We start from the raw sequence: 16,120 nt of genomic DNA, 5'->3' as shown, positions 1-16,120 counted from the left end.
TAATAACATTTACATTTTGTGGAATGCAGATATACCAGAAATAAAACCTGTTAATAACCATTTAGAAATAAAACTCTAAAAATATGAAATAAAAATATATCTCCCCCTCCCCCCCCCCAAAAAAAAAAGAAAAAGAAACACTGAACTCTAACTTACTAGTAGATATATAAGGTTTAAAGTCTTCTTTCATTTCTTCTGCTAAAATTGTCATAATTTCTATACCATTCTGTGCTACCTATTTTTAAAAAAATAAATATGAAGAAGATGAATTAAAATCATAGCATTAAAAGATAATTTCACAGAAAAACTCTTCCACTTTAAAGAAATCATAGAAAATATTATTATTAATAATTTTAAATAATAAAAACAAAACAATAAATGGCATTTTTTCTGTGGTTAAAAAAAAAATTATACTTACTGCAACTAATTCAAATTTTGAAAAATTAGCTTTACCTATGATGAAATGAGTTTCAAGATTATGATTAATAAATGCAAAAAAATACCCCCCCCCCAAGTAATGAAGTACAGCTGTGTAAACATAGAAATTTCAAAAAGCATAAAAGGAAAAGCTATAATATCAAACAGTCAGGGCTGGTTCTAAGTGCAGAGAACATACGCAGCCACCTACACCATGATTTTAGGAGGGAGTCCACCAAGTTGTTCCCACAAACAATAACTAAACAGAACTATATTTTGCTTATTTACATTTAATTAGTATAGAGCACCTAGAGTAGCAAAAATGTTGGAGGTAGCCTGTAAATGAAAGATTCATATATATATTTTGACTGAGCAAGGAAGGTGAATGGTGAAACAAATAACAAATGAAGAATTGTATTTTTTCCTTTCTTCAAATATATTAAGAGTTTAATTTTAAGTACTGGCAAACAAAGATTGAATTTTATTCAACTTTACAAACATTAATTAGAACTATCAACAATGAAGTAGAAACATACACGAATATATTTTCTGGTTATAGCATAACCAGAAAATATATTCAACAACAAAATCCTTTGCTTGTTTTGTTTATTTGAATAAAGCACAATACGTAAGGAGGCCTATACCTGCCTAAGAGAAGAGACATCTTTTTAATGGAAGACTTGCTAAGAGAAAATGGCTTGTATTTATGTTACACAAATAAACTAAGAAACTAACCATACAGCATGGATTTGAACCCAATTTAATACCACTGTTCAGAAATCTTAACTACTCAACTACTGACAAGCCAACAACAAAAAGATCTTTCAAAGAGATTTATGTGTATTTTTTATAAAAGGCAGCAAGGCATTTTCAGAGAATTTCATTTCAATATTTAATTTCTCGTACTTGTCAACAGTTGAAAGAAACAAAGTTGATATAACACTTCTACAGGTAATTTTTGATTAAATGCTCATCTACTGAAAAGTTATGAAAAACAAACAAAAATATCTTTCAAAGTCATTTATGTGTATTTTTTATAAAATGCAGCAAGGCATTTTCAGAGAATTTCATCTCAATATTTAATTCCTCGTACTTGTCAACAGTTGAAAGAAACAAAGTTGATATAACACTTCTACAGGTAATTTTTGATTAAATGCTCATCTACTGAAAAGTTACGAAAAACAAAAAATATCTTTCAAAGTCATTTATGTGTATTTTTTATAAAATGCAGCAAGGCATTTTCAGAGAATTTCATCTCAATATTTAATTGCTCATACTTGTCAACAGTTGAAAGAAACAAAGTTGATACAACACTGGTTAGAGTTGACTTTAGGGTCTCCCTTGTATTATCGCCAAGTTGTTTCATTGATTGCCAAGTTGTTGTTTCATTTATGGTAACCTGAGTAGTTGAATGTTATGGAAACCCTATTATGATGTAAAAGTTTGCATTATTCCAGGTAATTTTGAATTATGGGATGTTTTGTAAGGGCTTTTGTGGTGTGTGTTGGCTAAGAAGTACATTGCTTGTTTCATTGTTTAGATGGCAGAATGGCTGAATGTAGTAAGAAGTTTCTGCACTATTTGGAACGAAAGAGGAAAAGTGCATTAATTGACTGGTGTGTAAATGAAGGTTTACTTAGTAGCCATTTTCCTGACAGTCCGGAACTATGTACGATATTTTTTACTCTTATTTTTGTGAATTTTTGTGGCAACGCCGATATATGGATTTTAGTTCAGATAATTTTAGGAAGTTTTTAAATGCTGTTAAGGAATTTTGTGTGCCACAGATTGAAGACAAAGGAATTTCTAAATAAGGTAAGTGTATATTTGCTTTGTGTAGTGCTTAAATGCATAACAGGTTTTTTCTTTTTATGTTATTTTATTGTTTGGTTTAAAATGTAGTTTAATGAGATTATGTATTTTTTGTTTGCCTCTACTGTAGAATTGGGTGCTCCTTTGACGTTTTAAGTGAAAATATATGTGTACATGGGCAAAGGACATGGGCACAAACTAGACTTTTACACTCAAGGGAGTGCACAAAGCCTACTTTGAGCAATTTTCTGATATATGAGTGATAAAGTAATGAACACATAAGTGAAAATAGGTTGATGTGTACATGGATAAAGTCAAGGTAGTGCGCAATGCCATTTTTTGCAATTCTTGGATGATTTTTTTTAATGAAAATAGGTCGATGTGTACATGGATACTGAGTTTGTGCAATTCTTTGTCTTATTTTGGCTTGCATAATGGCAATTTTGGGCTAAAAATCTCCACTACGCAAGCCAAAATAACAAGTCAAAGAATTGCACAACCTCGGTATTCATGTACCGGCAAAAATCGCCAAGTTTTGCCAAGGGGTTACCTTAAAAATACTTTTAACTGCAACACTTCTACAGGTATTTTTTGATTAAATGCTCATCTACTGAAAAGTTATGAAAAAGTATTCATGAGGCAATGCACATAAATCATATCTCTTTTGGGCAGTGCACAATGGCAAGTGGTACAATGCAAAATTTGTGCAATTCTCTGGTGTCTTTTTAAGTAGAAACAGATTGTTGGCTTAGCCTGTATTTAAGGTTAGCTGTTGGATTATCACGAAAGTGTTGTTTCATTTATCACCACGTTATTGTTTCATTTACGGTAACCTGAGTAGTTGCATATTATGGAAACCCTATTATGGTGCAATTGGTTATGTGATTACGGTGAATTTGACTGATGGGAAAAAAAGATTTGTAAGGGTTTATTTCTGCATTGTGTATTGTGCGCTTTGCATCGTAAAATGACTGCCAGTGGTAAACTGGGTGTTTGGTGGTACTGAATGTGAGTGCGGAAGGTGTGTTTTCTTGAAGTGGTTGAGGACAGAAGAAAAGAAACTTTGTTGGATGTAAGTGAATGAAATTATAAGTGTCCTGGTTGTACAAAGGAAATACGTATGGTCGAACATAAAGATCATTCAGATAACTTTGAATGGGTTTGTCGCAAGAAATGCCACTGACAGTCCAATACTACGGAGGATATTTTTTACACTTATTTTTGTGAATTTATGTGGTGACGGAGTATGCATATTCTACTTTTGGTAATTTCAGAGTTTGGGGACACTGTTAAGGAATTTTGAGTGTTGTAGCTGCTTGCTAAGTTCTTTTTACAATAATTTAAAAGGCAAACAGCAAAAGCAAGAATCAATTTTTTCCATATATAACATCTTTATTATTCTTTGTAGCCCTCACTAACTCCTTACTGATTTCATGCATGACAACCTTAGAAACTAAACTGAAACTAAAGGTGAAGTGAAAGTAGTAGTTATTACCTAGTAGAAGTAGTTGTAGTTATCATGACCAATAATTTAAAAGGCAAACAGCAAAAGCAAGAATCAATTTTTTCCATATATAACATCTTTATTATTCTTTGTAGCCCTCACTAACTCCTTACTGATTTCAGGCATGACAACCTTAGAAACTAAAGGTGAAGTGAAAGTAGTAGTTATTATCTAGTAGAAGTAGTTGTAGTTATTATGACCAATAATAACTGTTGCCTACATCGTCACAAACAGAAGACATGGAAATTTCTAAAGAAGGTAAGAGGATATTTCCTTTGAGTAGTGCTTAGATCCTATTAAGATGAATTTCCTTTTTTATGTTATTTCATTGTTTGATTTAAAATGTATTTTGTTGAGATTATACATTTTTTGTTTGGTTCTAGTGTATAACTGGGGGCTCCTTTGACTTTTTAAGTGAAAATAGATCGATGTATATATGGCCAAAGGGAGTTTTGCCGGCAAGAGAGAAATTTTGGCTAAGCCAAAATAACAAGCCAAATTAGCCAAAATAACAAGTCAAAGAATTGCACATATTCAGTATCCATATACACATCAACCTATTTTCACTTAAAAACATCACAGAATTGCACAAACTCGGGATTGCTCCCTTGCCGGCAAAACTCCCTTTGGCCATATACACATCGATCTATTTTCACTTAAAAAGGTCAAAGGAGCCCCCAGTTCTACACTAGAGCCAAACAAAAAATATATAATCACAATAACATTTTAAATCAAACAATGAAATAACATAAAAAAGGAAATTCCTCTTAATAGCATCTAAGCACTACTCAAAGGAAATATCCTCTTACCTTCTTTAGAAATTTCCATGTCTTCAGTTTGTGACACTCAAAATTCCTTAACAGCATCCCAAAACTCTGAAATTACCAGAACTAGAATATGCATACTCCGTGACCACATATATTCACAAAAATAAGTGTAAAAAATATCCTTTGTAGTGTCGGACTGTCAGTGGCATTTTTTGCATGAACCTTTCTTGCGACAATTCCATTCAAAGCCATCCACAAATCAAAGAATTGCATAAACTCAACGTCCATGTACTGCCAAAAAGCAGCAATTTTTGCCAAGGGGCACCCATAAATATATTTTTATCGAATGCTGTGCATATGTAGAGAACCGCACAAAAAGAGAAGGATTTCTTGAAAATGGTTTAGTGTTTTTATTACCAATGTTTCTCTTTCCCCCCCCCCCAATTTTTATTCATTGACTGCTCTTGTACGGAATTATTATTGCATCACTATTTTGACTCTTGCTTTTTGAACATGAACTTGTCGAAAAATTAGTCACCAGTGAGTTCAAGAATGATGTGCAAAGTTGACAACAACTTTGCGCCTTTTTGGTGGGGGGGGGCGGGGGGAGAAAGGAGAAAAAAGTTATAAAAACGGAAAAAAAAAAGTCCACCTAATTTTTTACATTGAATATATATTTTTTAAGTTCTATAGGACTGACATTATAAGGTACAGAAATTAGACAACATTTGTCTTTAAAATTAAGCTTTGTTGCTATATTTTAAATTAACATTTTTGAAGGGGAAAAAATTAATTAATTTTAAGAATAGCTACACATGAAATATATGCCCCATATGCTTAGATTTACAAAATGCAATATCGAAATATAGACACTTGTAAAAAAAAAAAGGAAAGGAAAATTTTATATTGTATAAAATATTACATAAACTTGAAACAATTTTCTGTTATTAAGGAAAAATAAAAACATTTCAAAAATATTCATTTAAATTGATGGATGACACAATGCTGCATTAAACTAAGCATGAACAATACATAATTTACTTCTTAGATTCTCTATTCTCATAAAATACTTTCTATTCTTATAATAGCTATGGATTGGAAAAAATAATACACAGAAAACAAGAAAAACATATGAACTCTATGTACAAACAACAGTATGAGAAAGTGATGTACAAAGGACTATAAATTCAAATACAGTTTTAAGTGCTGCAAATTACTTCTTTTAGAAGCAGATAAAATTCAACATCAGATTGAAAAATATTAAAGACAATGCAGCAAGAGGAACTGCTATAAGTTTCATAAATTTGAAGTTTTGATGATTTTTGCTGCTATATTATCTTTAATATTTTTACTTTGGTGTGTTATTTTAGATAATATTAAGTTAACTAATAAATTTGAATTTCAAAAATGCTTTATAAATATTTCTAAAAGTTATGCTGAATAAACCAAGAGCTATGCCTAGATGTAAAATTTGGCAAAAAAAGAAACTTATGCTGACATACATTTTTAATGAAACTACTAATTTTGAGGGTACTCTCCACCTAATTTTGAGGGTGTTAATTTTAAGGCAACAACAGTAGAACTGCAATTATTCTAATAGCTATGATATTTTGAAAAATTAAATTCACTAAAATTATTTGATTATTTTTTAGATTAAAACATTAAGTAAATAGTATGTTCAAAGATATTTTAGATCTGTTTCATCTTTGCCTCATTTTCATAACATTTATTACCTTGAATATTTTATTTTATTGCTCATTTTCATAAATCCCAGGAATGAATTCATTAAAAAATATAAAAAAGCAATATATTTTTAAGAAAGGTAATGTTGATAAAGATGGAAAAATAAACATGATCAAGTAAATGTTTTCCTGCTACTCAGAGAATTAAAAATTATAAACTAATTTGCAACAGTCGTTGTGTAGCGCTATTTTAAAACAATTTCAGTAAAATTCCCTACGCAGTAGAAAGTCCTATGGTGAGATATCCATTTCTTGAATGGCTTCGATAACCTAGTATCATACCCAGAGCAGCTATACCCAACAAACGTACTTCAGATTTTTCATTCCAAAATTAAAATATTATTCCAAAATTAAAAATCAACCATTCATAGCACTTTAAAGCAGAAAATCAGTTTACTTTAAACATATTTACAGTAAAAGTTTACAATCGGGTCCCCTTGTGTTTGGCGATTCTTTTTTGACGCCAAGATCCGCACCAGGAAGGCACAATTTCAATATGGCCACTACACAAAACCTAAATAAAAAGTCAAAGAATTGCACAAATTCTGTGTTCATATACACATCGATCTGTTTTCACTTAAAAAAACATCCCAGAATTGCAAAAACTAAAAATTGTGCACTGCGTTAAATTTGTCCATGTACACATCAACCTATTTTCATTTTAAAAAAATCGGAAAGCTAAAACAAAGTTAAAACTATCATGGTAACCAGAAATGATGTTTCATCACCAAAATTTAAAAAAAAATTATCGCTAATTGAAGGGGCACCCAATTCTACACTAGAGTCCATATTTACTACTAGAAAAGCACCACTACATAATCGTTTAACATCTGTTAAAAAATATTTAGAACAATTCATCATAAGAATTTAAATATTAATTTAAACATAAGTTTTTATACATAACTCATATTTTGTGTGTATGAAATTAAAGTTATATTGTAATAAATTTTTGATACTCTTCTATTTGAATGTATGCATGTATGGATGGATGCATGCATGTTTTGCATGTATGTGTTCATATTTGCATGTATATAGGTACATATGTATTACATAAATACATACACATGTGCACGCATACATACATTTCTGAATCTGGTCCCGATACCAGAAGTCTCAAATTTTTATTAAGAAGTTCTATCAAGTAAGTATTTGGACTAAAGTAATAATTAATGCATTAAAATTTGCTATTTCTTTTATTTATTTCTTTATTAATGATAAAACTTATTTACAAGGATTACACATTTAAAAATAATTATAAATATCATAAATCAAAATTCCACAGTGAAGTTTATTTAAATAAATCCAAAAGAATACTTTACAATATATTTTAATATGAACATATTACCAGTTAATATCTGAAATTTAAATGAAATCTTATCATTTCGATTTTTCCAAATAACAATTTACCTTTTAATTTAAATTGCATCTAATATGAGATTTATGTTAAAATGCAAACGTGTACTGAGAATTTTTATTTAAAATTAATTTATCTAAATTCTGGTTCTGTAATTGAATTTCTGTGTTTTCACTTTATTTTATTTGTATCTTCTCGTTTAAGGACAAGATTCCAAAGACTTTCTATACAGTGAAAGTTAAAATATACATACAATGATGGACGTTAGTGACGGCACACTTTGCATTTTCTCAAAGAATGGGAGAGAAAATAATCAAAATTCATTATTTTTATCAAACTGTATATTATTTATCTAATCTTTAGAACTTTATAAAGATAACTATGAATTTCTAAATTAAAATTCAAATTAATAAATTTACAAACAGAACTTTTCAATCCATGAAAAGAAAGGGTAAAAGTGTAAGGAAGTTTTATTTACCTCAAGTTGCACTGAAAGCCTGACTCTACTTGGTTAATCAAAATTTTTAAATGGCTAGTAAGCATGTAGAAACTGTGATTGAAGGAAGAAAAATAATCACCCATTTATATTATCATAATAAATTACTAAACAAATTGTTGAAATAGTAAACAAGAATCAATAATAAAATATTTGTGAACTGTGATAAAAAATTTCCAATCATGTGGTAGTCTGATAAATGCACCAAGAAGTAGCCACTTGAAAAAAGCTGACTCGTAGAGAAAAGCTATTAATATTATTAAAGTGAATAAAAAAATTTCTTCAAATACCATTATAACAACAGTCAAGAAAGACTTTAATAAAGAAATTCATCCAAAAACTATATGCAAAATTCTTCATTGGACCGGTCACAAATCTAAAGTAGCCAGAAGAAAGCCATATATCAACAAAACTAATTTGAAAGACGAGGAAAACGGTAATGTTCTACTATCAGGACCGGATTCAGAAATGTTTGTATGTATGCATGTGCATATATTTGCATTATGTATACACACGGATACATTCGTACATACATATGTACATGCACACATGAAAACATCTATCCATACATACATTTCTGAATCCAGTCCTGATGACAGAACAGTACCACGAATACTCCCTTTTGCAAGAAAGCATTTGAATAAAGTATCTAAGTTGAATATATTATTTTCCAATAAAAGTAAATTCTTATTAGTTCATTGCAATGAAAGGAATTCAATTTGGAAATAACCAAAATTTGAGCTACAAGAAAAGCATATTCAAGCATCAGTAAAACATGGAGGCAAAAGTGTGACGGTATGGTCCTTCATGTCGTTGGTGTCAGCAATGTTGAGTTCATTGATGGCACAATGACCGGCATGTATAGTGAACATCCTTAAATGTAATCTTCAACAAAGCATTCATAAGTAAAACATAATGTACAACTTCCAACAGAACAATGATCCCAAGCATATGGCACATATTGTCCATCTGAGGTTGCTCCATCATATGCCCCACACTCTCAGTTTCCAGCTCAACTCGCAGATTTAAATCCCATCTAACATCAATGAAAGAATTTGACAAGAGGAAAGAAATATGATATACTGAATACAGACCATATGAAAAGACTTCTCCCAAAACAATGGAATAAAATTTCTTCTGTAGCAACAAAAACATTAGTGACTTTGATGGCAAATAAGCTCAAGGCTGTTATCAAAAACTGAGCATTGACTACATAATTGACTCATTTTATTCTGATATTTTCATCACCCTGCTTTTACTTTTGTCCTCCATTTTGATGAGTTGAAATATTCTATTTATTTTTGTACATTCATTAATTTTAATTTAGCATTTTCCAGTTATCTTTATATTATTCCAAAGATTATGTAAATGAAATATGTGTTGATTTAAAAAAATAATTTTTACCCCATTTCTTGAGAAAATGCAAATTCCTTCACTTAAGTTAATCACTGTGTATACATATACCCACTTTATATATTATCTCCATCCTTTTTAAGTTTTAAAGTTCTTATACAAAAACTTTACTGTATTGAAGGTTAGCAGCCTCCTTACTTTTATATCTTGCTAGTTTAACTCATATTGAAATCACTAAATGTCATTCCACTAGATGACAAACTTGAAAATTTAACGCCATGCCTGCTACAGGTAAACCCAAAAAACAATTTCTATGAAAAACATTTAACTGTATTTACATGATTACATGCGGTACTTGACATATTAAATATATAGGACAGACTAAAAACAATCTTAACTTTCGAATCAATAACCATAGAGCTCAAATCAAAAAATTCAACGCACAAAAAAATAACATTAAAATAAGTACACCATCACAACTTAATACAGCAGAATTAGAACACTTTAAACACCATGACTTCAACTCTATTCAATTTCATATACTAGATATAATACCCAATCACAAAACACGAATTTTTCAGGAATCTCTCTATATACTAAAACAACGTTCACTTTATCCATATGGACTTAACACTTATATACATTGTCATAGAGATACTTCTAAGAAGTCTATTTTCAGCCAATTTAAACTCTACAGCATCAAAACGCAGAGAGGAAAAAGAGGAAGCAAAATAAAAAATAATGCGAGATTTTTATCCACTTTGAATACACTTGCATTGAAAAAACAATTGAAATGTTTTTTTGACTCAGACTGCTTTCCCAAGAAACTTCTCAACTGGTTACATTCCTTATCAAACCATAAAACACTCCTTATCAAACCATAAAACACTCCTTATCAAACCAACTCCTTATCAACCATCTTAATAAATTCCTTATCAAACTTAAAAAATTCATTCAAGAAAGCTACGACGACATACAAATCATTAAAGACATGATTCTTGATTTTAGTCTTTTCAGACTCTCTAATAGTCTCACTCAACGCAAAATTTATTTTAAAGTCAATTTTCTGCATCCGCAGTTTGACAATATTCATTTCTCCAGAATCATCAGAGATTGTAAAGATTACTTCCCCGCAGTTGACACTATACCAATGATTGCATTTAAATATCAAAGGACCTTAAGCAACTTGCTTACTAACCACCATGAAATAGATGAAACTGCAGAATGACATTGTAAGACACCAATTTACAGCAATTACGTAGATTCTCATCACCAGCACATAATTACTGGCAACCTGAATATCATACAAAACCATCAACTAAAAACACTAATGAGTTATGGTACAAAATTTAGACCAGTCAGAAACATGACTACAAATTACTGTTACAAGACTTTCGAAAACAACATCAACGAATTTATAGTTAAAGCAAGCTATCAACTGAATTTTCCCATAGATACCTTCTTAAAATGGAAAGCTAAAATTCTTCAACGCATATCCACAGAAATCAGTCACCTCAAATTTAAAAGTACACTGAACTGGTCGCAACTTACTTCAGATATTAGTAAATTAAAACAGCTTTTTACTATTACAAAAATAGATAAAGCAACTAATAACTTTAGCATTATATGAAAACAATTCTACACTGACATTATTCATAAAGAACTTCTCAACGCAACTACTTATCAATCAGCCAACCTTACAGAAACATCTATAATAAACAGGATTAAAACTTTTCATAAGAAACTCAATATTACTTTCAATGCAAACTACAACAGATTTACTAATCTTTATGCGATTCCCAAATTCCATAAAACACCATTAAAATTTAGATTTATAGCTAATGGAACTAATAATTACAAGAAAAATATAGACTATTATTTTTCAATTCAACTTAATAAAATCTGTAAATTTATTTTCAATGACTGTAACACTAATCATAACTATTGCTGGATCATTCATAATAACACTCCTGTCATTAATACCATTCATACCATTAACATCCAAAACATTAACTGCTATGATTTTGAAAACTTATACACCTCACTTCCTCTAGAAGAAATCTATACCAGTCTACTTGATCTACCAAAACTTTTCCCTAATATACTCAATATCATGACTCTTGACAAATGGAAAACCTACCTAAAATGCACACTTTTTCATAACTACATCAAGTTTCAAAATCAACTTTTTAAACAAGTCAGAGGATTGCCAATGGGCTTACATTCCAGCACCTCGATCTGTAATATCTTTTTATTTGTCAAAGAATTTAACTTCCAAAAAAATCTACAACCACAAGAGTTAAATTACTACAAACACACCTACAGATATATTGATGACCTTATTACAATTAAAAATTTTGGTAAAATTGAAAACTCCGACATTTATCCGAATTGTCTTAAACTTAATAAAACTAATAATTCACAAAATAGCATAGACTTTATAGATCTTCAAATCATTAACTACAAAAAAATTTTACTTTTTGACAAAACAAGAAACTTCAATTTCAATACTAACAAATTAATAAATTGGAACTCCAACATATCCAAAAAAGTAATTAACAATACTATAATTAATCAAATACAACGAATTAAAACTATATGCACAGATACAATAGATTTACAACGCGAAATTTTGATCCTTATCAAAATTCTCAAAAATAATCTAATTCCCTTTCAATTTATCAACCATTGCCTTAAAAGAGCAGGCGTTAAATACTCACTCTAAATCATTTAACTGATAGGGATATGATAATTTATTCCTAAACCTGAGAAGGCGGTATAAGTTGGATGACTGTCAGTTGAAAGATTTGTATATAGTGTAATTACTCAATTGTATATATTGTAAAAAGCTAATTGTCTTCAGACATATACTGTTACTAAAAAATGGGCCTATTTCCTGCCTTTAGACTGTCTACTAGCTCTTGGACAGCGAAAATGCCTTTTTCCTTTCTTAAATTCTTAATCATTGCGACATGACAATTAGCCAGAAATTAATTAATTTCCATTCACTAGTATTTTCGAATAAACCTTAACAGACGGTCTCTCTCAGATAAGAACTCCACAAAATACATCCCTCAAGAATTCCAAGTCCCACCCACTACCATAAATTACTTCACCCAAGTCTTACCGACTGATATATTCAAAGCCCCTACTGCCGCTAAGAATTTTCGGACACCCTACACTTCTGAGTCAGACACGAAGAGAACACATTGCCAACTCCCCCACTAGAAAGAATGTAAGTTACTTAATACCTTTCTGGCCTTTATATCTTCATGTACATTCACTGATCTTATTTATATTATTTTCTATATTGTTTTTATATTATTTTTATGTTTTCTTTGATTTGTTTTTACAAAGTTTGCATTATTTATCTTTTTTATAATCTTCTATGTTTATTTCAACTTTACTTTGATTTCGATTTCATAATGACAATTTCCAATGTTAATTTCTACAAATAATATAGTACTCAAATACATAAAGATGATAGTGTCGGGGACGGTTACTCGAGTTTTACAGGATTTCTCTACAGTAATTGATTTTTACTCCAAATTGAATTGACTAAAATGCTTCATGAGAATAAGTTCTTTGAGTAGCAACTATTCGCGGAAATATTTGGCCTGACTAGAATTGCCGGTTTGGATTTAACTTATAACTCGAGTAAAGACGAAACACTTTCATATTTACGTATTTTTATCAATTATTGTTCATTGAACGGGAGTTGGTTTGTTCCCCTTGAAAAGTCAACTAATTTCCGATCAATGACAATAATTTCATGTTTTAATTTTTCCTTTTACAATTGTAATATTATTCTTCTTGATGATTTAACTCCAGTCCCCGTTAAAACATTATTAACATTTTGCTTTCAGATTACTTCAAAACATCTTTCAAAATATAACTTACCAGTATGGATGCACACTTTTAAAATAATTCTACTTTAATTAAACTTAGGAGATAATATAATCAATTAATCAATACTGTTTAGGAAATAAATTATATATATATATATATATATATGCAATTATTTCAAATGTATTTATAAATAATGTAACTTTATGTAATTTTAAAGTAAATTTCCATCTAATTCATAAGTAAAAAACATCATATGATGTGCTTTTGCATAAAAATACACATCTTAATATAGCTTTAAATTGAATTTTATAACTAGAGCTATGTCATAAATATAACTACAGTTAAAAGATTACAGAGTTGTAAGACAACCATTCAAAAGAATCAATACATTGAGCAGTAATTTAATATTCAAAAGTGGAGGGGGAACTGAATAAGCAACTTTACCGAAAATAACACTTTATAAATAGACTAAAGTGAGTGGTATTTTTCCTTTAAATATCTGTCACGCATTTTAGGATGTGTGTGCATAACAGAAAAGTACAATGTGTGTGTGTATATAGTGGAAAAGTAACTTTTGTGTGTATGTCCTCTGTAAACTATTCTCATAACTAAAAATTATCTAGCCATAAAAAACCCATGAAAATGTGTAGCAAGCACATAATGGAAAAGTACCAAATAAGCATGTCATAATGAGATGTCTATCAATAATTTAAACAACAAAACGAGGTAAGTATATGTGTGATTATAATACTGAAAAAGATTAAAATAAATTTTTGTGTCAAGATTATAATACTGAAAAAGATTAAAATAAATTTTTGTGTCAAAGAGTAACAGTTTTTATTTAAAATTATCTTAAAAATACAAAAGAATATCATATAAAATAAAAATATAGTATGAAAGGAATTTTCTGCAAACAATTCAACTCAACAATATTTCTATTCCTACTAAATTTTTTTTTACAATTTTAGGAGAGATAAAATTTTCAAGTACTTTACCTTAAAATTGCTATTACTTAACCAGGATGATATACTATCTATAAAAAATCCTATTTCATCACAATCGAGTAGGCATGCTGGATTTTTCATGCAGCTCAATATATCACTTCCAAGTTGGATACGTTTTTTAATGTCCTGTGTAGCAAGCAATGGAATGAACTGTTGGAGGCTGCTGGCCATGGTGATCTGTAGAGGTATCACAAACAACACAGTATCATAGCATTAATAAACCTATATAACAGAAAATAAAAATTAAACATTTTTCTTCTCCATCACTTTAGACAGAATTACAAACAACTGTATGAGCAGAATTACACAGCAATTTTGCATAATGATTAAAAAATTTTCGCTGATTACTGGACACACACACAAACACAACCTCCCCCCAAAAAAACATATGGTGATGCAGACCTTATATTTCATATTTATACTCTGAAAAATGACAAAAACATATGGTGATGCAAACCTTATATTTCATATTTATACTCTGAAAAATGACAAAAAAATCAATTTTACCTAATTACTTTAATTTAAAAATAGCTCATTTAATTAAATTTAAGGTGAATTACACTGCAAACACTTTATTCTTAGAACAAAATTTTTCAAGTTACCAAACTTTCATAAAAATATTTTAAATACCTAAAGATAAATTCAATCCAGTTCAGAAATCTTTAAAATAATTAAGTGATAAAAGCAATTTAAAATTTTAAAAAAACATGATTAATAAAAATAGGAAGATCTAAAGGAATTTGTGTATAAAAAGTGAACAAAACAAAATTATTTCAAGCAAACTTAGAATAATGAACATTAAACTTCATTTTTGCAATGTTTACATGACAAAACAACAATGCACGAGATTTCATATTAAATTGCAAAAAAAAAAGATATGAGACATATGCATAATTAAATTAGATTTAACCCCAACACATTTTCAAGAAACTTGCAAATCAAAATAATCTGTAAAATAACAAATATTTCATTTAATCGAATTAAATTCAAGGTTTAATTCTTTAAATTTACGAATCAAAGTCTCAAATTTAATGCGTGTACGTGAAATTTAATTTATATTACTGTGTTACATATTTTAATAATGTTAAGTTCATATCCCTTAATAATAAACAGTGGAGAAAATTATAAATCTTAATGTATGCAAAGGAGAAATTCTGTAAGATCTAACATATACACTCTCTCAGGTATAGTTCACAATATATGCATAAAACTGATTTCACATACACACAAAATTATGCGTTTAAAAGTGATGCTTTGATGTTGTTTAATCCGGTGCTTTAACATCACACAACACTGAACTTATTATTACATATGAACTCACCAAAAAATCAATGTGTATATTCTCCAATAAAAGCACAAAATATAATTTTCATCTTATACTTCATTTTTTTTATGCAACATATCACAATTCATCATAATAAACACACAGAAATTAGAGCACTTAACACATGTTGATACCGCGAAATTACACTTTTTCATACCGCCAAGCCATCAGATTGCATTCACGAACGGTTGTGGGAAAATACCACTCTGAAATCTGGCAACTGTTTTGATATCAGGACTAAAAAGGAAAGAAGACGACATTTTTGATAGATTTTTAATAAAAATTTTCAGTGATGGGAAACTCTTCTTAAAAATATCAATCAATAAATGAATATCTACTAATTCTTCACTTTAGTTATTTGTTTACCCGATGCATGATTACGTGCTATTAACCAGGTACAGTGCACTACGATTTAACGTTGTTCTGTTCTGTTATCAGAAATTTTTGCTGATATATTTTAAGAAGGTAATACTCACATATTTAAATTTCAAATTAATG

The 16,120-nt window shown here is 29.5% G+C and overlaps 1 protein-coding gene across 2 annotated transcripts in view; it reads right to left on the bottom strand.

Moving 5' to 3' along the window:
* chb (CLIP-associating protein) overlaps positions 1-15,811 on the bottom strand; it is a 358,527-nt gene extending 342,716 nt beyond the window's left edge. For both annotated transcript variants that reach the window (XM_085823772.1, XM_085823773.1), the window contains exons 1-3: positions 15,620-15,811; positions 14,290-14,520; positions 157-235 (exon numbers count right to left, since the gene is read on the bottom strand). In XM_085823772.1, the coding sequence (XP_085679898.1) occupies positions 157-235; positions 14,290-14,469 (259 nt within the window). In that variant the 5' untranslated portion in view covers positions 14,470-14,520; positions 15,620-15,811. The remainder of the gene's footprint in view (positions 1-156; positions 236-14,289; positions 14,521-15,619) is intronic.
* Positions 15,812-16,120: the final 309 nt, after the last annotated feature.

Source organism: Stegodyphus dumicola, chromosome 9 (genome assembly GCF_044657685.1).
Source record: "Stegodyphus dumicola isolate Sdum_Otavi_A_Nest chromosome 9, ASM4465768v1".
NCBI lineage: Eukaryota > Metazoa > Arthropoda > Arachnida > Araneae > Eresidae > Stegodyphus > Stegodyphus dumicola.
The sequence above is the reverse complement of the archived record's forward strand: the minus strand, read 5'-3'. Positions and strand labels throughout refer to the sequence as shown.